Source organism: Arvicola amphibius, chromosome 1, assembly GCF_903992535.2.
Source record: "Arvicola amphibius chromosome 1, mArvAmp1.2, whole genome shotgun sequence".
Lineage (NCBI taxonomy): Eukaryota > Metazoa > Chordata > Mammalia > Rodentia > Cricetidae > Arvicola > Arvicola amphibius.
In genome coordinates, this window is record NC_052047.1 from 178405252 (window position 1) to 178428630 (window position 23379).

The 23379-nt window shown below is 44.2% G+C and overlaps 1 protein-coding gene across 2 annotated transcripts in view; it reads right to left on the reverse strand.

Annotated features, from left to right (window-relative positions):
- Myof (myoferlin) overlaps window positions 1-23379 on the reverse strand; it is a 144822-nt gene that overhangs the window by 58910 nt on the left and 62533 nt on the right. Inside the window, exons 16-24 of one of the 2 annotated variants that reach the window (XM_038323623.1) lie at window positions 23287-23369; window positions 20971-21009; window positions 19444-19568; window positions 17758-17874; window positions 9897-10074; window positions 8489-8613; window positions 5392-5498; window positions 3390-3582; window positions 2166-2321 (exon numbers count right to left, since the gene is read on the reverse strand). In XM_038323623.1, coding sequence (XP_038179551.1) covers window positions 2166-2321; window positions 3390-3582; window positions 5392-5498; window positions 8489-8613; window positions 9897-10074; window positions 17758-17874; window positions 19444-19568; window positions 20971-21009; window positions 23287-23369 — 1123 coding nt within the window. The remainder of the gene's footprint in view (window positions 1-2165; window positions 2322-3389; window positions 3583-5391; window positions 5499-8488; window positions 8614-9896; window positions 10075-17757; window positions 17875-19443; window positions 19569-20970; window positions 21010-23286; window positions 23370-23379) is intronic. The other variant, XM_038323629.1, reaches the window with a different exon arrangement.

Genomic DNA, 23379 nt, shown 5'->3' on the forward strand with positions numbered 1-23379 from the left:
GACCAGTAGCTTAACAAAAAGCTCTGTTATAAATTGACCCAGAGATAGGTGTGTGTGTGAGTGAGCGTGTGTGAGTGAGCGTGTGTGTGCGTGTGTGCGTGTGTGTGTGTGTGTGTGTGTGTGTGTGTGTTTTGAGACAAAGTCTCCTTTGTCCTGTGTTTGTTTTTCTATTTTAATTTCTGTTACAACAAGTACTGGGGATACAAGTCATATAAACAAAAGCCCTTTGTAGTCTACAATAATATTTTTAATGTTACAAAGAGACACTGAAACAAAAAAAAGATTCAACTGAACTAAAAGACTTCTCAAGCTGTATAATGAGAGTTAAGGGAGTCAACAAATACACAGAGTTTCTTTAAAGCATTTGTTTCTGTTTATCCACTAGATTCTACAACCTAACCCGGAACACACACCCTGGCCCCTCTGGCTTCCTTGATGCTTTTTAATTAATCAGTTTGCTTCCACTGCTGCTGCTGGGGATTTTAATTGAGGTCTATTTGAAGTCTGATTCATGCTGCAGAAGACAACTGAAAGAAGATGGCCACTCGGACGCTACTCACAGCCTCCTGGCTCAGAGCCATGTGAACACTAATAAAGGTCAGCAGACGGCTCCTGGCTGTAGAGAACACGGCTCCTTAGCCCAGCCCTTTCTCTTCTCAAAACTGGTCATTCCTTTCTTAAATCCAAGGAACTGCTGTTGGGGTGGACAGGATAGGGCGTCAAAGCAAGCCAATGAGGGCTATGTTGAGTTCTTAGATGCAGCCCAGGCCTCTGTCAGTTTTCCAAGACATGCCCATAGAAGTTCTTCATGGTGGTGGTGGGGGTCCTAGGATGGGGCTATGGGTCCTAGGAAGCTTGCAGAGTATGGGCAGAATGGTAGATACATGCACAACCCCCCAAAAAAAGTACTTTAGAGTCCGTGACTCTAAAATATCCAGAACGAGTGTGGCGTTGTGGCACACGCCACAGCACTTGGGAAACAGAGAAAGGTAGATTTCTGTGAGTTCTAGGCCAGCCTGATCTACATAGTGAGACCCTGTCTCAAAAAACCAATATTGAGAATAATGATGATTTTGATGATGATGATGATGATGATATTCAAAACTTCTGCTTAAAGTAGCAATTATCAAAACTTTTCTCTATTAGAGCACGCTTCTGTCTGTGGTAGTTGATCGTGGTTGTCAACTTGACAGGATCTGAATCAAAAGATAAGATGCTAGACATTGCTGTCAGGATTTTTTTTTCTAAGATTTATTTATTGTGTACACAGCATTCTGTCTGCATTTATGCTTGCCAGCCAGAAGAGGGCGCCATATCTCTTCACAGGTGGTTGTGAGCCATCATGTGGTTGCTGGGAATTGGACCTCTGGAAGAGGAGCCAGTGCTCTTAACCACTGAGCCATCTTTCCAGCCCTATTGTGAGGAATTTTCTTAATCAGATAATCTGCAGTGTAAAGACCTATCATAAATGTGGGCAGCACTTGCTGGTGGCAACCCAGATGGAGGAAAGAGAAGAAAGATTTTAGCTTTATGCCTGCTTGCCTTCACTTTCGCTGGCAAGTTCATCAACGTTGGTGCTGCCACTGCTAATATTAGGACTCAGCTTCCAGGTGCCAATAGAAACCGAAGATCAATTGCTCTTCAGGAATCTGCTGAACCTTCTGCACCAGACTGAGACCGCTAAGACATACAGCCTTGTGGACCAATCAGTCACCATTCTTGGCCTTTCTGACTGAGACAGCCATTGTTGAGCCACAGATTCTATCCGATAAGCAAATCTAATAGATACACTCTTAATGTGCGTTCATTCTGTCTGTTCTAGAGAACCTTGATCCCATGACTGACTTTACCACCCACTTTTCTCAAACACTTAGCATCAGTGGAAGAAATGTATTGCTTGTCTGAGACATTAAGAGCGGGAAATGCATGTCAGAAAGCAAATGACAGTGTCATTACTATTAATGTCAGAGACCTCTAGAGAGTGTCTGTGGTTGAATGCCAGACATTCTCATGTCACTCTCTAAAATCTATGATCCCAGAAGGGACCAGAACAGGCCAGCACTGATCTTAAACACCTTAGCTCTGTAACAGATGAATACGGCAAAACAACCCCTCCTTCGGAACAGAATCTGCATGCATTTTTCCATCCCACAGTGAAGACGTACCTTCAGAAAGATGGTTTGGGTTTTCCCACAGTATTTTCCAGACGCGTTCCCACCACTGGTGGAGTATAAGACTTGGTGGGCAGGAATCCGTGCATAGGCCAGTCTTTTCTCTCCACGGATCATCCAGATGATAATGTCGGGCATACTGTTCTGAGGCTGCGCAGTGAGTTGGGTGGAAAAGAAAGCAGACAAGGTGAGTTTATATGTGACAGGCTGGAGAAACACTGTATCTCAAAGCCAGGAGAAACACATCTTCAGTCACACAGTGGTTACACAGGGCTAAGGAACGGGCTGTGCATGATGGGGGGAAGGAGGGGAGAAACAGGGAAGCGGGTGAAGAGTTGCACCCCACTCTGGTCTGAAAGGCATTTTAGAAAACACCCTTTCATCTTTCAAGCATCATTTAAAAAAAAACCATCAGCAGACTGAAAAAGCTGCAAGCTGCCACCCGCTGCCATAGTTTGAATGTGTTCTTCAGGGTTATATATCCAAAGCTTTTTTCAACAGGTTAATCGGCCTAATGAGAGACGAGAAGGTTGTGAGTGACTGACCCGCAAGCACAGATTAATGTCATTGTTGAAGAAGCGGGTTAGTTGTCATAAGAACGGGCAGAGTGTAAGACACTATCTGCTAGATACTCGAGGGACAGGAGGAGTCTGTTTCCTCTTGTCCTTTCAGCCACAGAGGCGAGGGACACCTGACACGGATCTGGCAACTCCTGTGTGCCCTGCACTGTGCTGTCCCCTTTGTCATCCTCTTTAAGTCTTTCCACAACAGCGTTGTGATGCAAGCACCACGTTTCTCCATTTTCCAGGCAGGGAAAGCAGAAGTGAGTCCATACAGCTTGCCCAAGGTCACATATGATTTAGGACTTAAATCTACATCTTTCTAATCCACAGTACGGAGATATTTTAATTCTCTGTGTCGTGTTCTACCATTCCATCACTCAGAACACTCTGTGACAGCACTTATGAAAGCAATGATTTTCCTACAGGCACCTCTAAGGCCCAGCTCAAAATTCTTGTCCTGACTTTAGTGACTTTCACCCCCAGTCCTCGGTGGCCTTCCCAGCCCAGTGACTCTTTTGTTTTTTATCATTGACCAGATCATTCACGGTCTCAAACAAACATCATGCCAGATGCTCCATCCATCGCCCCATCCATGGTGCTGTCCACAGAATCCTTCTGGAAACAGATGTCACTAGCGTAATGCCAAGGTGTCTACCTCTTCAGTAAGTTGCATTAATTTATCAAGCCAGTCCTCGATTTCCAACAAGGTGGATTTCACATCGGTGGCTTCAGTTCTCATCTTCATAGCTGCCTCGTGTATCTGGGAGAGAAACCTGGACCGCAACTTTCGGATCTGAGTATCCAGAATCGTGACGTTGGCTTTTCCGTCTGTGACGGGCAAGGTGTATCTAAAAGAAGGGAAAGAAAGAGAACTTAAGAATGACATTCTAGGCCTCAAAACCGAGTCCTTATGTTTACACACGTGTCGAACGTATGTCTGCATGCATTTCATGTAGACTGAAATGTCAGCACTGACCCTATGGCACTGCTTGGTTCAAGCTGGAATTGAGGACACTTTTGTGGCCCTGACAGGAAAGACTATAAAGATTTCAAAGCAGCAGAGTCTACACAATATTCCCACTGCCACCGTCTTCACTGCTGCCGTCATCTCAGAAGGTTCTCAAAGAGTTCCAGAAAACAGGAAGGACAGCCTGCCTAGGGCAATTCCCATCCATGTCTCAGTGGTGGGACCCCCCAAAGAAAGATGGCTAAGTGAGTGACTCAGGTTAGCCCCTGTCATCTACGCTTCCCTGTCACTGTGGCAGGAGGTGAGACCTCTGGGCAAGACTGTCACTAGGACCAGGAAATCCGACTCATATTGTTCCTACCTAGACTTTCCAGTCATTTGTACTTCACCCGACGCCTTAAACCAAGGATATCTAGCATGGTTTTCCTCAATCATGGGATTGCCTGTTACATAGCATTTAAAAGACTCCAGTTCACTTCTTTGAAGACAGCTGGATAAGGCCGCGCCTTCTTCAGCAAAGCCTATGGTTCGCAGGCGTTTTCCAAGTGAAAACTGCAACTCCACGTTTTGGGTTGATTTCATTAACAACCGTGGCAGCATGCGTGTAAAGGGTTAAGATCCTGCAGTGGCAGCGTAGAGCAAAAACACATGCAAAGGCTGTTGAGCTCGGAAGTCACACTTGGGCCCTGCAAGAGTGAGATGCTGACGGTGACAAGGAGCGGCAGGGCTAAGAGGGTAGGTCCTCCCCAGCACCAAGGCGCCATGGGGCCTCTCTGTTTTCCTATCTGTAATTAAGAGGCGACCCCTGGAATCCCTCAGCCTCTCCGTGTGAGTTTAGTGCTCACAAAGCCTTTCCACTTCAGCTGCTCTTCAATGACCCGACTAGACCACTAGAAGGCACAAGAAGACAGGGTGACTCAGAGCCCTACCCTAGAGGGGGAAGTATCTGGTTCCTCAGAGCAAGAGGAGTTACTCAATGTGCTTTTCTTTTCCACCTTCCTGGGTCATGGCTTTATTAGCCAATATTAAAATGAGTTTGGCATGAATCACTTTCCCCCCCCTGATTTCTAAATGCCAAAAGATCTGAGTTAGTTCTCCAAGCCACTGCATGGAAAAGGCCTCTGACTAAGCCTATGTACTAGTTTTGTCTAACCTGTGTGTGTGGTTGTTGTTGTTTTAACAGAGAGTGTTTTATGAATTTGCCTGTCATCCTTGTAAGTGGCCACTCTATCTCTGTTGCTCCGATTTTAGTGTAAATGTTGCCGCTCAAGGGGTGTGGAGCGCTTGAGACACTTAGTAAAAGAAGCAAACTATATTTCTCAAACCATGAATTAGGAACATTATTCTGAGAGGTGGAATCAATGTTCCCATCTCCCTGCGGAAGTCAGAAGTCCTTCTTCAGGAGGGTGGCTCAGACTTGTCACTCCGCCTTCCCTTCCCCTCCATTCCCCCTTTGCCTTAGGCTGCTGGGACTAGCTTCCTGGAGTCCAATCTGGGCCTCCCTAAGCAACAAACCAGAAAATGGGGCTTTTCAGTGTGATTCAGAAACTCCCCCTGGGGTGAGGTGGGGATTTCAAGAAGCTAAAAAGCAATGCTCAAATGAATTTTTCAGAGAAATACTTAAGAAGATTCTAGAAGAGCGTACAGTCTGAGGACATGGCTAGAATGTGGAGATAGGAAGACCCCGTACCTTGTGTCTTCTATGACTTCATCTATCAACTTCAGCCACAACTCTGCCAACTGGTTTGCAGGAATTTTGCCTTGGATTCCTGATTTCACAGCCTCTATGTTTGATTGCTGAAGAATTAAGGAAGAGGAGAGATAACTGGAAATTCTGCCATTATACCCAGGATAGCATTATTTCTAAGGTAGGGTAGAGAGTGTGGAAAGGACATAAAAAGACAATTACAGAAAAGCCAGAGGGCTTGTTTCCCACTTAGTAATGTTTACCATAGTTTTGTGCTACTTACTTTTTTTCAAAATGCAATCGGCACTAGTAAGTTTAAGCTATAGAAAACCTTATCACGTATTTTGACCTTTGGAACCATGAAAATATTTTATATAGTTCAAAAATAAACAGGAAGAAACAATAGGAATAGGTGAGGAAACCCTAAAAGGGATTTAATAGAAACACTATGGGCTTCATTATATTTTGGATGAATAGTTGAACTAACCAACGAAACCTATGAAAATAGCATTTTGACTATTTATCCTGAGTTACAAAACAAAGGCAGTCCCAACTGTATGCAACTCGAATCAGGAGGCTTGTTGTTCACAGTGAAGGATCTATGGAGATTAAGTTCGAACAAATGAATGATTATATTTAGGACGGCAGAAACTGGAGTTTCATTGTAAGAAAGAAAGCCTATACCCTTGGTAAAATATTAAAATTAGAGGCACCATTCTGGCCTTCAATAAAATTCAATAGCTATAGAAGTAACTATGCATATGTCTGTGTGTATGTATGCACGTGTGTGTGTGTGTGTGTGTGTGTGTGTGTGTGTGTGTGTGTGTGTGAGCCTGAGTTTCTTGGCTGACAAAGCCTATAAGCAACAATATAACAGTAGTCCTAATCACTCTAGTAACCAGATTCTTTTTTTTTAATGCCACTTCCCATTAAAATAACTAAAACATTTATTTAGAAGAATGACTGTTTCAGGGCTGGGCTTGCGAAAGTGCAAGATAAGCTCAGAACATACGAGCATGCAAGAGCTGAGCAGCTGTCGACAGAGAGAGGAAGGGAGTGCCCTCTGTGCCTAGCCAAAGTCCTGGTCATGGAAAGCCACTATCTCTGTCTGGCCTGGAGCTCAGACAGCTTGGTCAGTGGAGAGAGATGGTAAGAACCAGGGCAACCGCCCCCCGCCCCAAGGCAAGAATGTCCCACACATCATCTGAAGAAAGATGAGACCAGTTCTCCACCAAGTCCCTTGAGGAAGGGAACTGGAAACTAGTAAGAATGGAGCATTTCAATTTCAATTTTATTTATTTTTTAAATTGTATCACTTTCTGTGCATGGATGTTTTGCCTGAGTGTACATCTGTGTACCACACATGTACCAGGTACCCTTGATGCCAGAAAAAGGCAGCAGATCCCTTGGAAAGGGAGTTACAGGTGACTGAGAACTGCCACGGGAGTGCTGGGAACCGAACCCAGCTGTTCTGGAAGAGGGGCAAACACTCCTAATCACAGGGCTATCGATCTAGTCCTCTCGACGTTATAGTAAAGTTCAACTATCCTTCTGCAATGGTGCTCCCACCCCCACACGGAGGCGGAGGCTTTTTATTCCTAAGCATGTTTACTTCTCCAGGGTCCGTGATGCTCCCTGGGGCTGTCGGCAAAATGAAACCCGAGCGATGGGATGGGAACAAACTACTCTGCTTCATTTCAGGGTCTTGGAGCTGCACGTGAAATCTGGGGCTGAGTGATCCATGCTAGTGACCACTCACTGCCGGTGAGGTTGAGGACAATCCTCCCAGCTCTGCAGTCTTCAACGATCTCAAATTCCCCAGGGTAACTGTGTTTCCTCATCACAGACAGAAACTAGACCATGACTGGGGAACCTATACTGGCCCAGCCCTTGCCTCTCTCAGCATTGTTGCTGCTCTTGAGAGCATCAGCCGGGACATTCACACGTACCATTTGGGTGGCATGGAAAGATGGTAGGAAGAGGACTCATATTGCCTTTATAACAAAAAGCAGTATTTTTATATTTGCTATGAAGTCTTTTGATCAGGTTATTTTTCTCATATATCTTGGTCTAGTCCTTATAAAATAAGGACTTATAAATTTAATATAAATTTAAATCGTTTTGTCATTAAGATATTTTAATCACATATTGAGATCACTGTGATATTTTCATACACATGACATATATTATCTTCAAACACCTTTTTTCTTACACCCTAAATTACATAATTTTGAAATAAAAGTACTGATGCCAGGTGGATTTTGTCCAGACCCAACAGAAGCAACTTAGGATCTTTAAATTGAGTAGACTTGTCTCAAATGTGCCACGTTCTCCTCACTACTGTAGTGGACCAACGTCAAGAAGGTGAAATCATACAGATATACTACTGTGGAGTTCTACCAGAGGGAACCCCCGTCACGATCTTCAAAGACAGGACATTCCTCCATTCCGAAGCAAGAGCAGAGAATGCAGGCCTGGCTCTTCCCATGGCAGAATTATCACTGTGATCACAGCGAAGTCGCACAGGGTGCACATAGCTATAGGAACAAAGCGCCCTTCATCTACAAATCATGGCGACACCTGAGCCCCTCTCCTCTGGCCTCTGGCCTTTCGCATCCTCCTGTCTTTCTCAGGAAGAGAACCTTTATCCTGGCATGTGCTCGCACAAGCCTAAGATCGCACTTCCTTGTGGTTAGATATGGCTATATGACTGGATTCTGGCCAATGGAAAGTGAGCGGGAATCAAGTGTCTGACCTCTGGGTGTTTCCTAATGAGAGGTCCTTGTCATTGCCTCACTTTTTCCTGGCCCCTTAGGCTGGAGGGTGGATGTTTGTGGCGAGCTGTCTCTATGGGATGGACTGAGGTAATTTCTTAGGGAAGAGTACAGCAACCGGGAGAGGAGGTGGGGAGGAGAGCCTGGGCCGCAGCACCAATGAACTTCTGATAGCTCCAGACCGTTTCCCTCAGCTCTTAGTCAGGAATTCCTCTAACCTCGTCGACCATTGTCTCTTAAAACCCTGTGCTACAATGGCCAAGCTTACGTACTAACTGGTGCTTAACTTCCGGTTTGGTGAAGGAAGTGCAGGACGGATAACTCACCAGCCGCTCTGCCATGACTAGGAGAGTGTTCACTGCATCCAGGCGATGACTAATATCCTCCCAATAGGAAGTCAGGGTGACCACCGGCTTCGTGTGGGCCCAGGGTAAGTAGTAATAGTAGTTCCCTGGTACGGAGAATCAGAAGTCAGTGGACACGGGACACTTGAAGTGGACAACATATTTATTAAATAGACGTGCTGCAGAGCTACTCCACGTGCTGGGGGAATGGTCTTGTTTGTTTGTTTGTTGTTTTGGGTGTTGGAGATTAAACCCAGGGCCTCACACAAGCTAGGGCACTTCTCTATTACTGAGCCACACCCTGGCACTATTCTGATTCATCAGTTTTATTCTGTTGAGCAGCAGAGGAATAGGCAGTTCGTTCATCTGCTTGTGTAAATCTCTCAAAAATAACCAGCAAACTGAGGAAAATAATCTCAGGATCACACAGCTGGACATCCACGATGATTATGTCATACGCATTGCAGTAAGGGTAAAGCACACTGGGGGTTAGGGTCACCGTTTCCTCATGAAAACTGTTCTTTTAAATTACTGTTTTTGCTGGAAGAGGAGCAAGCACCCCACCCCAAACCCTGTTCTTTGCAAACCTCGGCTGCCTGCATGGGGTTGGCAATCCTCGGAAGCTTTCTGTAGTTAGGACTAAGCATTTGACATTTTAAGGGCATTTTATGTTTTAAATCGTCCTGTTCAACAATGTAGGTAAAAATATAGCATTATTGTTGGATTGTTTATGTGCACAGATCCATATACACAAACACATAACTGAAAAGAAAAACAGAATCTTTTAGAAGAAAACGAAGTGATGGGTGAGTAACAGCGAGGGTGAGAAGTCTGGCTCTCCTGGCATCTGAGCCAGACTGCAATTCACGTCATCTACTGAATCTAAGGGAGATAAGGGCTTGGTAGGATACAGCTGCTTTAGGGAATAGGGCATTTAGTGGGATTTTTTTGAGTTCTGGTGTCTAGCCAGGGTATAGGATTGGGAACTTGGGATTCAGCTACCTGGAAATGGGACCTGGGTCCAGCCACCCCCTTTCCCTTTCTGCCCATGTGCTAGCATGCCCATGTAATGGGGTGTGCACGTGAGTGGGCAATTAGAGGACAACTTGTAGGACATAGTTTTCTCTTTCCAACAGGTGGGTTCTGAGGGCTGAGCTCAGGTCGTCTGGCTTGGTGACAATCTCCTTCACCCATGGAGCCGTCTCACTGGTCCCCAAGTCTAGCCACTCTTGTGGGTTCCTAAACGCCAATCATCTTCCTCACGTGTATTAGCTAATGAGATGCTGGGCATGATGACCACCAGAGGGAAGGTACAGTACGGGCTTCTCGTCCTGAGAGATACCCACTGTAAGCAAGAATAAATAAGAGAGAGCACTTAGCGCAGTCTTACCATCAAATACTGCACGACTGTATTGAGTTGTTGATGCCAAAGGTTTACAGGTTGCATCGAACTTATTGCCGTAGTTCCCGATGCTGACTTCAAACTGAATGGCCTCGCCGACATCTTGCAACATGGTGGCTGAATGGAAGACTGCGGACAGGCTGTACTTCCGCCTTCGCTGGTATTTCTATAAAATAAGGGTAGGTACAAGGTTCAGTAGCATTTCATTTGTCTGTATATATATATATATATATATATATATATATATATATATATATGTGGATTATTTCTGGCAGATACAATTCTAAGCCCAGGTAATTAGAGCCTTACAAATGGTAGGCAAATACTCCACCAGGGAGTTACACCCTCACCTCCAAAAGGATATATTTAAAATGAGTTCATTAAATATATATTCTTAACAGTGATGTACATAAAGGAGTCTGAAAGAATATAACTCAAATTGCTAACGGTGATATTATCTCAGAGGGCAGAGAGATGGCGGCAACTTTACTTTCTAACTTACACGTGGCTGATATTTCGAGTCACTGAGGTATTCATTTTTAACTAGAAATAAAAAATCAAGATTTTAATTTTCAGTTTAAAAAGAAGTGAAATTGTATTCTCTCCCTTCCACCCCAAGTCTCTCTTCTCTCTCTCCATTAGTAACTTAACTGACGACTCTTTCCTGCTCTATATAGATCAAGGCTTTATTCAATAGAATGGATCACTAATTGTGGGTGGGGCTTCTGGTTTGTATGAGTCAAAAGTTCGGCCATTGATTTACAGAGATACCCAGAGAACATTTAAAAACATTAAAAAAAAAAAAAAAACTCTAAGATCCTTTTTATTTACTAAGTATAATCAGACACAATTATTCTTGCGTCATTCTTGATGTTCCCTTCTCTTTCTACAAGACTATAGGCTGAGAGACGTTCTCGCGACAGCCAGGCAATCTCAGCTAGTTGCTGGCCCAAACAGATCAAAGACGGCAAGATGAGTAGATTTCATGTCATGAATCTTTTTTGTCATCACCGGCCTCTAGTCCCCATGCTTGTGGGTCTCAGCCCCTTTTAAGGACTATACCAGTATCCTACTTGGCATAAGTCACCCCTTCCTCATATTCACTTTTGAAATGCCAGCCTATACCACCTTGTCTACCTTGTGCTCCATCGCCAAGACCAGGAGACCCTCGAGGCTCCATCATTAAAGAAGTACCCACCTGTATCTAAGAGACTATAATTTACATTCTTTAAATCTCCCTGGCTGTAAGCAATTTTGCCCCAAGATTTGCTACTAAGAGGGCTCCCTGAACCCAAACTGAGACATCCAGCTTCTCCAAATAGTACTTTTTCTTCCGTCCTCTCTCCACCTCTCTCTACTCTGAGGTCACAGGGGAAGTGAAAAAGGATTGAGTCCTGGCAGAACTCTCTCTATTACTCTAATTTAGAGCAGGTGGACTCTGGGGCAGGGGAGCAGATGATAACGATAGACCTCTTGGAGCTTGAACTTGCAACGTGGTCCAAAGGAAACTTGATCTTTAGCATTCGCTGACAGTGTATGCCATTCTCTTGTCTAATTGTGGTGACTGTAAGAAGTCTAAGCTTTTCTTCAGAGGTCAGGTGCTCCAGGGGGAGGAGCCTTGGAAGGCTTCTGAGAGCAACTGCACAGGCATTGCGTGAGAACACCCAGGGCTTTCCCATGGAATCATGGCTTGAATGGACTTGTGCGGGACCGACTCAGCCAGACACAGCATCTCCCGGATGCATGGAACCCCATGCTCTTTCTTTGGCCTCCACAGACCCTGACTTACTTGTTAATTAACACTTCAATAATGACAGTTTCTTTTGGATCCTACATTGGATTTTTATTCATTTGTTGGATTTATCGCTGTGACAAAATACTTGACAAAAGCAACTTTAAAAGAGAGGGGGAGTTGGGCTGGAGACATAGCTCGGTGGTTAAGGGCACTGGGCTGTTCTTCCAGATGACCTAGGTTTGATTCCCACATGCTAGCTCACAACTCTCGGTAATTCCAGGGGATCCAACACCCTCTTGCAGACAAATGGGCACTTAAAATTCATAAAGGGGTGTTAATTTTGTCTTGCAGTTTGAGAATATAGCTCATCACGGTGAGGAAGGCACAGTAGCAGGAGCGTGGGGTGGCTGCTCACACTGCATAGGCCGACATAAAGCAGGATGAGGTGACGGCCATGTTCAGTTGGCCTTCTCATTTTAATCAGCACAGAACCCCAACCCATGGGTCGGTGCTTCCTGCATTTAAGGTGGGTCATCCCACTTGTTTCAGTGAACCAAGTCTAACATTTCTACCATGGGCATGCTGAGAGATCTTCTAGGTGACCCCAGATCTCATCAAGCTGACAGCCAATGTTACCCATCTCAGGCCTTGACTCAAGCCCCAAGTTATGTTTCCTTCTTTTTTAAACAACTTCCCTTTTCTTAAATCATGCTTAGTACTTTATAAAAAAGTTATGCTGTGTATAAAATTATAACTAGTATAAATAGCTTCTTGCTTTTAAAACCTTAGATAATTCAAATTAAGCTTCCAATTTTCCCAAAGTAATTGAAGTAATTGAAGGGGTTTCATTGCGAGTTTCTCCAGGCTCCTGGTAAATAGCACTGTGTCCCCAGCTCCTCTACCACCAAGACAGTGAGTGAACTAAGGTAGGGAAGCCCTTAAGCTTAAATGCTGAAGCTCCCCAGGTGATTGACCGTGAAGCCAGTGTTGCAGCCAATGATTTAGAAAGGATTCTGCAAGAGCTCGGAGCTCAGAGGAGTGTCTTAGAGTCATTTTAGAGGGTTCTGCTAGATGATGTCAAAATCATCTTTCACCAAAATGGCAACTTTATAATCACAAGCTGCCTAAGAGCCAACAACTGAGATGATGGGAGAATCTGTACATGCTGTTTCAAGCAACATTTATTGAGCCCTTAATATTGTCCAGACCATTGGGAGACATCAAGGAGGAAAGGGGGGGGTCTTAGTTGTGCCTGGGGGGGAATACAAACTCATAAAATACTGGAGGAATATGATAGGTCATATACAGGGAGGATGGGAAGGAGGAACACAGAGAACATGGTTCAGGAACAGAGCCTAGACGATCCACCAGCTGAGGTGGAACTACCACCAAGATACAGATTTTCATAAAGACCCTTATGGGGAAGGCCATCAAGTTCAAGGCTGAACCCTCTCACATTACAGAAAATGTTAAGGTCAAGATGCAGGATGAGGAAGGAATTCTTCCTACTCAGCCCAAGGCTGATCTTTGCTGGTAACCAGATGGAAGATGGACATACCTTGACTGTAGCATTAAACTAGATATTCATCTTGGGTTGAAACTTTGTGGTAGCATTAAGAAAAAAAGCCTTACTCAACTCCTAAGAAAATGAAGCAGAAAAGAAAGTGGGGCAAGCTGTCTGTCTGTCCTGACATGCCATAAGGTAGACAAAAATAGCAAATCAGTTGCCTTTATTAAGAGTGTCCATAATCCCAGGTGTCCAAGGGGATTTCCCCAGCTAGGTCCTTGGGCAGCAGAGGAGAGGGTGCCTGAACTGGCCTTCTCCCATAGCCACACCGATGAATATCTTGCATATCACCATAGAACCTTCATCTGGCAATGGACGGAGATAGAGACAGAGACCCACACTGGACTGAGCTCCCAAGACCCAGATGAAGAGCAGAACATGGGGGAGAACATGAGAAATGAAGTCAGGATGGCGAGGGGTACGTCCACCCACGGAGACGGTGGGGCTGATCTAATGGGAGCTCACCAAGGCCAGCTGGACTGGGACTGAACGAGCATGTGATCAAACCGGACTCTCTGAATGTGGCTGACAATGAGGGCTGACTGAGAAGCCAATGATAATGACACCGGGTTTTGATTCTGCTGCATGTACTGGCTTTTTGGGAGCCTAGTCTGTTTGGATGCTCACCTTCCTAGACCTGGATGGAGGGGAAAGGCCTTGGACTTCCCACAGGGCGGGCACCCTGACTTCTCTTAGGATTGGGGGGGGGGGGGAGTGGGGAGAGTGGGAGGGAAATGGGAGGAGGTGGAAATTTTTAATAAATAAATAATAATTTTAAAAAAGATCAAGTTGCCAAAATTTACAAACAAAATGATTAAATAAGCCATTTTATCTTTATGTGAAAATTTTATACTTAAGAAAATTGTAGCTCATTTGTCATATGCAATAGAAGCCAATTCACACACACACACACACACACACACACACACACACACACACACAAGAGTGTCCTTAAGACACATGTGGTTCTGGTATGTTTATAGCCAGCCAGTTTGATGGGCATTACTACAGCAAATACTGTCTGTCTTGTTGTTTCAACAAAACCAGACAAGTAATTGTGCATGAGCTAATTAAAAATCAAAACAAAACAGGAAGTTCAAAATAAAAACAACAACAAAAAACCAGATCCCAGACCTGAGAACAAAATTGAAAGAAAAAAAAAATCAAGGAAACAGGAGGCCGTAGGTGCTAGAACAATGCTGTGTTTGCAACACTTAATCTTCAACCACCTGGAACCATCCATGGACGCACCAGGCTGGACCCTGCTGCAGTTCCTGCCTGGTAAGATCCATCTACCTGGCCCACCCAGAACAAGGTCGGTTCTGCTCTACGCAGTTGGGTACTCTTGGCCCTTTGACAACAAGTTCCCTTTCTGTTGCAGCCTCACAAGTTCTACACTGACATCCGACCTGTGTGAGAAAATGGCCAGGATCATGTTCTAGGCCGAGCTAACCAGATTCACTAGGTAGAGACGCTCACCTGGCTCTTGTGTGGCTCTCACTGCTCCGTGGTGGAGGTGCACTAAGACTCTCATCTCCTTTCTTGCCTTGAAATGTTAGTTGTTGGTGTTGTTTTTCACATTTTGGTTTTAATTAAGTGTCTGGTACAAGCTATTTCACTATCTGTGTTTAATTATTTGGAACAAAGAAGACAGATTCTGTTTTATGTCTCAGTTTAAAAAAATACCACTCACATATGCAATGGGCAATAAACATTGTTTGTTTCTTTGTTCTTCATTTTTGTTTCCAGTTTTTAATCAAATGAATGAAATAGGCCTCTTTGGTTGCTGGTGTTTAATTATTACTTTCAGTGGGTCTACCCAGCTCTGTTCCCCCTTCTCTCATTACAGCTGTTTAAAGTGAAGAGAAGGAGCCTGGATTTAAATTGCCCTCTGATGAGAGAGCAGAAAACAACAAACACAAACCCACGAAGTATCATAGTGGTTAGAGGTCCATCCATCATGGCATTTCTTCATAGTTCTTAATTTCAAATGTAAAATCCAGGCACAATCTGTGACTACTCAGGCTCTATGCCACTGTGACTTTGGTTTTCCTTGGAGGCCCATAGAGTGTGTGCAGTTATCCACCCGCACAGCTGTGCACTAAATAGCGTACAGTTGTCCCACATTCCCACCTGCCCTCCCCTCTTTTTCCTTTCTCTCATGGTGAACATGCTCCATAGTTGACTACGTGTACTAGGGGGGCATTCATGTGCTGCTTTGGAGGATACTTGATTTAAAGTCTCAGCACAGACATTCCAGATCATACATCAGAAGACTGGGATAACTTGTAAGCCATCAAAACCTAAACCAAGAATGGTACCATGATGTTACCTAGAAAATCTATGTCTGGGGTTAGGGTGATGAAGAAGGACTAGAAATGTCTTAACAGTTATCTCCGAATGACTTATTTTGGCTGCTTTAAGAGATTGGTTCAAAACAAATACCCATCCCAAGGATGTTAAGCTTTGATACAGAAATGAGGAAAAGCTCTCCTAGAAGAGCTGTAAGGAATTCCTGATTCTACAGACAGACATATGAACTTACATTCAAGGCAGATCATCTAGCCTTCTTTTTGGAAATTTTCATGGGTGCATTCTTAACTGCATTTAAAAGCAAATGGCTACTGTGGTTCTTTATATCACCTAAACTTATTGTCCTATATGGTAACATAAACTTCCAAGAGAGAAGAAAGGCTATGATCTTTGCTAACTTGCGGGGAGAAATACTTCTTTTCCTGTGTAGAGTTGTGCCCTGTGGCTTGCTTCCCACAAAGGATAAATAAGGGGTAAGTGAGGGGGGAAAGGGAAAGGCAACCCCCAGGAACGGGGGAACATTATCCTTTGCCCTTGAAGGAGTGAAAGGAATGAACCTGGTGCAGAGGTTCCAAACGCGTCGAATGGAAAAGTCCATCCGTCCTGCTTTAGATACTAGCTCGACTTCATTGTCCTAGTGCAGGAGGTGAACTTGGTGCAAGCAAAGCCACAGAGTGTAGGGGAAACAGAAAAGTCTCGGCTAAAATGAGTAGACATTCGCCCTGTCAGTCACGCTAAAAGGGGGGCAGAGTTTACGGCGGGCGACTTTAGTTTACGTCAAGGAAGGAAACTGCCCTGGCTTAGCTGAGAATTTATGAGAAGTTGACATAAAGAAGTGTTCAAGGCACCGACCGGGTCTAGCAGTAAGAAGGCGGGCTGGAAATGGACAGGAAAGCTGATAATAAGGGACTTAGAAACTGCTATACCCTAAGTTAACATGTAAACCCCACCTGCCCAAGGACTAGGTAACGTCTTGGGATTCTGGGAGCTGTAGTTCTTCGAAAACGACAGCAAAGCCTATTGGGAAAGTAAGTGGCTTATAAGTTTTGTCCATAAAAAGTCTCTAAACACATGTCTCAGGGCCACTTGGCTGGAAAGTTTCACTTTCCTCAATATTTAATATTTTAATAAAAGCTCGCTTTAAATTTGGCCCAAAGTGGCAGAACTGGTTTTTCTCTAGCCTATCTCAGGATTAACAGAAACAGCCTGAGCCCCTAGGCTCTGAGAAAAGCACTTCATGTCAGCCATCCCATTGTTTACTTCCTCATATCCTCTCCACCCAAGGGCACTGTTTGGGCACTCTGTTCTAGCCAGGGACAGTGGGGTATCCGTGGTCAGTCTTGATTTAGAACTTGATTGGATTAACAAATCTAGGATTAGTCACGCCTCTGGGTGTTTCTTTGTGTTTCCAGAGAGAATAGATCATGAAGTCTTGGTTGTAATTAATAAATTATTGTTAATATCCAGGCGAACCTGGTCCCACCCTTTGAGGACCTGACAGTGCACCACACAATGCATGCATGGAAGACAATAGTAGTGTCCCTTTAAAAGGCAAAACTCTGCCTACCTCACTCTTCTTCCTATCTCTCTCTCTCTCTCTCTCTCTCTCTCTCTCTCTCTCTCTCTCTCTCTCTCTCTTTCTCCCCACTTTCCCCTTCTCTCAATAAACTCCCCACTTAGGCTCTGTCTGCTTGGTGTATTTGCCTCTTGCTCACCCACCAAGGTTCCTCTCCTGCAGATAATTACAATTATCCCTTGCTGAATTTATATCACGATGACATAATTGGGAGTTGGTGCCAGTAGGAGGTAGAGAAAGCAGATCACAGGGACTGTAAGATCCTGGCATCTTTCTCCATCCCCTCCCCCTTCCTGCTGCCTGTCCACAGTGAAGAAACCCCTCAACCACACACTCCTTCCCTGATGCTGCTCTGCCCAGTTTGCATGGGACTATACATCCATGGACCAAACCCTTAGAAACAGTGAGCCAAAAATGAGTCCTTCTGCCCTGAAACTAAGTGTCCAGCAGTTTTGGCCAGAGTGTCAAAAGCCGACACACCTATTAACATCTCAGTGGCTGAAGCAAGCCTCATTATCTTCATAAGGTTGTCATAGATACATGAGGGAATGTAGGGGGGGACTGACTACGAAGCCAGTCTTTCTCCAGTTCTCCTATAGATAACCCCTTAGTGCCCTCAATCTCTTCCATCCCATGCAATGTTCACACTAACATTTACCTCAACAACCAGAAGGTCATCATTTGAAATGGGCTCAAGCTTCTTTTCTGGTGGTTTCTTTTCAAGGAAAGTGGTCAGTTCAACCAAGATCCTGCCTCTGTAGGCTACACCTTCTCCCTGGAAGGCAAGAACACAGGATTATCCCCATAGGCAGGAAACACAGCAGAAAACGTCTATCTAATCAGGGTCTCTCTCTGTCTGTGTCTCTCTGTCTGTGTCTCTCTGTCTGCCTCTGTCTCTGCCCCCCTCTCTCTCTCTCTCTCTCTCTCTCTCTCTCTCTCTCTCTCTCTCTCTCTCTCTCTCTCTCTCTCTCTCTGTGTGTGTGTGTGTGTGTGTGTTGCTATCTTCATGGTCCCAACCTCCTTAGTGAATCAGCTAGCAATTCCTACTAATCTAAGACTTTACTATCGGAAAGAAGAGCCATTTAATTTCAGGTGGATTCCAAACGATGCCATGAGATGCTAGGGCAGAAAAGGTCTTATCTTGACCAAGGCCAGTGGTCCTGAAGCCATGCTCTGGGTCTGGAGGGAGTTCCTCAAGCAGGGTGGTGAGGAGTCTAGGCTCAAAGTCTCCTCCATCTTAGTTCATCAGAATAGCCCTGCATTTGTATTTATTAACTTGGTTCTTTTTCTCCACTTCTCATAATAAAGAAACTGCTGGGCTGGAGAGATGGCTCAGTGGTTAAGAGCATTGCCTGCTCTTCCAAAGGTCCTGAGTTCAATTCCCAGCAACCACATGGTGGCTCACAACCATCTGTAATGAGGTCTGGTGCCCTCTTCTGACCTGCAGGCATCCACACAGACGGAATATTGTATACATAATAAATAAATATTTTAAAAAAAAATAAAGAAAGAAACTGCTGTGTGGCAACCAGCCAAGTCTCAGAGTGGCCAAGAGACAAAGGATGCTCCAGCTGTGACAAAATACGAGTCAAGGGTGGATACTCCTCCCACCATGCTCAACAGTGTTGTTCATAGAATATGCTGAAGGGAAATAAATGGCTCCCAATTCCTCATTGTCCTCACTGTTCCCTTCTCAGGATCATTTATAATGTGCTTTTAATTTTGAGTATGGGGGGGATAATAAAAAGACATGTGACCACATCTACTATGACCCAAAGAGAGTTTCCCATCAGTGAAATGGAGCTCAAGGACAGTGTGGTGTCTCCACAGTCGTGCCACTGCCAGTCCTGGACCATGCATGGGAACAAAACCATGCAGGGTCTTCCTAGGAAGGCCAGCATTGGCTCCTGATGTTTCCATCAATGTCAAGTTGAAGACTAGACAGACATGGATGTGCCATTTACCCCATTACTTGATTACTTGGTTGCCAGAATCTGTCTTTTCTTTCCTCTTTTAGGACAGAGTCTTGCTATATAGCTCTAGTTGGCCTAGAAGTCATTATATAGACCAGGCTGGCATCAAGATCACAGAGATCCACCTGCCTCTGCCTCCTGAGTTCTGGGATTAAAGGTGTGTACTACCATGCTCAACCTTCCAGAAACCTTTAATTCTAAGTCTTTAAGAAGTCTGAGACTTCTCCCCGTTAACACCTTATCAGTTGAATGGTAGGTGTGAGTTAGGGGTGGGGAATATTAGTGTCCCTACATGAGATGTTTATTGCTAGTATAAAAAAGAACCCCATTAATCAGCATCCATTAACCCCACCCTTCACTGAGAAACTAACCTTCCCTGTATTCAGCTCATCGTAGGGATCTGGGAATCCTGTGTACTCTCTGGGGCTTCCATAAAGGTTCAAATAACACGGTCCAAATGTGGGGACAAAGCCCACCTCTGTCTCTCCTGTGTTTGCTGAGACATAAACATCACCATTAGATTGCAGGCCTTTCACATTCACACTATGGAAATAAAAGTTAGTTAGTAATCAGTTAGGTGAGATGAAGTTTTTCCTCTAGTTTGTGAATTAGTTATATTAGTGAAAATTATGAATACCTTGGGACCTGCCATATTTCTATTTTACTATTGCTTTAAGATGCTAGACAAAAAATGGGATAATTTAGAAAACCTATCCTTACAAAAATAATGCTATTTAAATGAAAGAATCATAGATTGATCTTCACATTTTTTGCAAGTTTACAACTTTGTCACATTTGGAGTAAAAGATGATATTGTTTTAAGAAGTCATTTAATGATGTGCCAGATTTATTTAATGTCACCCATAAAGATGTCACTTAACTTCAAGGAGTATAATAGGTGCTGTTAAAAGTACACTGAAAATCTTAAATGTCTCGAGGAGTTCCTTATGGTTCTAAGACCATACGGTGTTTGGAAGTGTTAAGCAGGTTGCCATTCATTGACTCTGTCGCTGCTACTTGGATAAACTCTGTCTCTGCAACAGTCAAATCCAGAGGAAATCATGGGTGACCACGGGGAAGACAAGAGCTTCCATCAACAGTCTGAAGACTCCCAAGTGGAAGAGGGATGGATTTTTTTTCTCCAAAAAGCAGAGTTAGGAGCATTCTTGGGCAATAACATGGAGATCAAATTTGGTTCATTAGTTTGATTTTATGTCTTTAACATTCAGTGGTGGAGAGGGCCAGAGTGTTGGTTAGGAATAAAGGATTGAAGCAGAGCGTCTCAGAGAAAACATTCGCACTCGACAGTTGCTAAAGCCACTGCTTCTCTGACTCAGAATCCTCATCTATTCGAGGAACAATGACATCTGCCTTAAGAGGACTGTGACGGCCAACAATCAGCAAACTTGCAAAAAATGGCGAGTGCTGCACAACCCAAAGACATGTTACGATATCTCCTACTGGGGAGGCATGAGAAGTGGAAAGGACTCTCATCTTCCAACCTAGAGACTGACATCAGAGGTGGTGCGAAGGTACTTCACACGTTATCAGAATTGCTGACTTAGTAGTGCCCCGCATCTCTACCCATTGAGTATAAGCAATCACAGAAAGTATTATTTCTCCAATTATTTGCAGTAAAGCCACACAGAATGGTGTGTACCAGGGTGAAAGATGAAACAAGGCACAAAGGCTGGCTATCACACTGATTTTCAATGTTTAGTCATGCAGGACAAGCACACACAACTCATGAAACATCCTAACTCTAGTAAAACCGCATTTGAGACAGTGAGACACCAAGGAGAAGGTTCTAATGCAATCAATCAAGCAATCAATATATTCTCAGCAAGATGACAGTAGATAGAAAGCTCTAGAAGACAGCAAAATTACAAAGCGTAAACCTGTATATGATGCAGCCCCAGTTCCCGAAGAGGAGAGATCTATGTAGTAAAAATATGATTGGTTAAAAACAAGAGAAACATGGACAGTATAAAAACACACATTGCAAAGTTAATCGTATTCTGTGCTGAGTAAGCAGCTTAGCAACAGCAGGGAATCCCCAGTTCACCTCCAAATCCCATGAGCCTTCTGAATTCACCATCCTAGTCTTACCAGTTAAATATCAACTGGATGAAAAGCTTTGTCACAAGTGGTAGGACCAGCACATGTGAATAACCCAAATTCACCAGCGCCAAGGAGCTGGCATTTGAGAAGACCTGGGTTTCCATGGCCATAGGAAGCGGGTGAAGTTAACAACATGGCATGCTTTTAATACAACATTTACGTGTCTTTAGCTGGGCCCATGGCCAGAAAATGCAAGTTAATTTGGTTTGAGGTAATATAAGCAAACACCTGTAGTTAGCCCTGGATTATGTGATGCAAAGCATGGTTTGTTTCTTTGTGTACATGGAGTGGGGGGTGAGGGGAGGCACAGGGTGGGGGGAGGCAGCTCCTTGTCATTCTCAGACCCCGAACCAGGCTACCTGTAGGACCTGTAATAGCAGAAATTCTCAGAGAAGGGGGTTGAAACTGCCTCTAACAATTCCTGGGTTTGGTTCTGATGCTATCATGAAGTAAAATACTTTTACCGGTATTTCTTGAACCACTACCTTGAGATATTATTTAATGAGTCCTGACTTAATAAATGGATTGGGTTGCTTTTGCCCATCCTCTCTACAGATGTGGCCCCTTTTGAGCCTCTGCTGATTTGTTTTTAACCTATAGTGGGTGCATCTATAATGCCCACTCAACACAAAGAGCCTCGGAGCATGCCTGCCCTTCCTCGGTCCACTTCCCATCTCTATGTTCTGTGCTCGTGTTTTACATTTGAGAAGGGTGACGGCCTCTATGCTCTGTTCAGAGTTAGGGCTGTGGGCTTAAAAGAAATAAAATAAATAATTATTATCTTAATCTTTTTTTTTTTTTCTGTAGAGAAAGGGGCTACTGTTCCATTTTCTTTGCCGAAGCTCCAGTCGTGGGATCCCTCCAGCAGAGAATGCGCAGGTGTAATCTCATTCCGACTTTCAGCTGTTTGCTTGAAATAGTGCTACACGTGACTTTATATTTGAGCCATGCATTTCTGTTCATTTCCCCTGAGATTTATAATTGTCTTTCTTTTTAACATCTCAAGATCTGGAACCAGTACCTTTTTAAAACCCTATCTTTAGGACCTTCCAGGTTCTTGACATTGGTTAGGATTGATACGATTTACTTGCTATTTTATGTGTTTTGCCTGCATGTGTATATGTGGATCATGCATGTACAGTGTGTGCAGAGGCCTGAAAAGGGTATCAGAGCCCCTGGAACTGGAGTTACTGACGGTTGTAGCCACCTTGAAGGTACTGAGAACCAAACCTGGGTCCCATGCAACAGCAGTGATGCTCTTAACACTGAGCCATTTCTCCACCCCCATCTTGATGTTCTTCTTAAAACACATAAAATTAGGATAAAAGGAAACTTCAGCTTCTCAAGACAAAAATCTTATTCCAAATTACGTCACTTTCCTCAACATGTTTAATCTACTGGCACCTGGAAAACTCGAGCTGCAGGCATTAATGTGCTGACGTTAATTTTTCCTCTTATCTAAGTACTTCCCTGGATATGCACCAAACCGCAGCAACAGGCACAGCGATGTGTGGGCGCTATACTGACAAGCAAGACAATTCTAAAACAGCTCCTGGCAAAAGGGGTTTGGATGGGAGCAAGAGAGCTAAACAGTTTTAAATTGTTCTTTGCTTCCATCATTAATTATTTTGCTGTTTATCACCAAAACACCACTGTCACGGCTCACTGGGCTCACTGGGCTCACTGTGCTTCTGTGTGTATATGGGGGGAGTTTTCTGTGGGTGGGGATGCTAAGGATTGAGTCCAGTGCTTTGTATTCTCTAGGTACACACTCTGCTTGTTAGCTACACTGCCAGTCCTTTCGTTCCTATTTTGACACAGGGTCGTGTTACATTGCCTAGGCTAGAGGGAAACTTTCTTGTAGCTCAGGCAGACCCTGAACATGTGATTCTCCTGTCTTAGTCCCCTCTGCAACTGGGGTCACAGTCCTGTGCCCAAACACACTTGCCTTTTAAGGCATCAAGCCTGTTTCTAGGTGACCACCTCAGTTCATGCTTTCTGTGTAAGTACTACTACTCTCTACTGGAGCACCTCGGCCCCTTCTTTCCTAGAAGCTTTGAGTCCAGTCTCGTTCTGACCCTCAAGGGACTTACCTTCTACTTCTCCCCCAGAGGCGGCAATTTTAGAGAGGTATAGGTACGTTGTTCCAACGACATCATTTTTGGTAAGCCGGTCCCTGTGTAAAA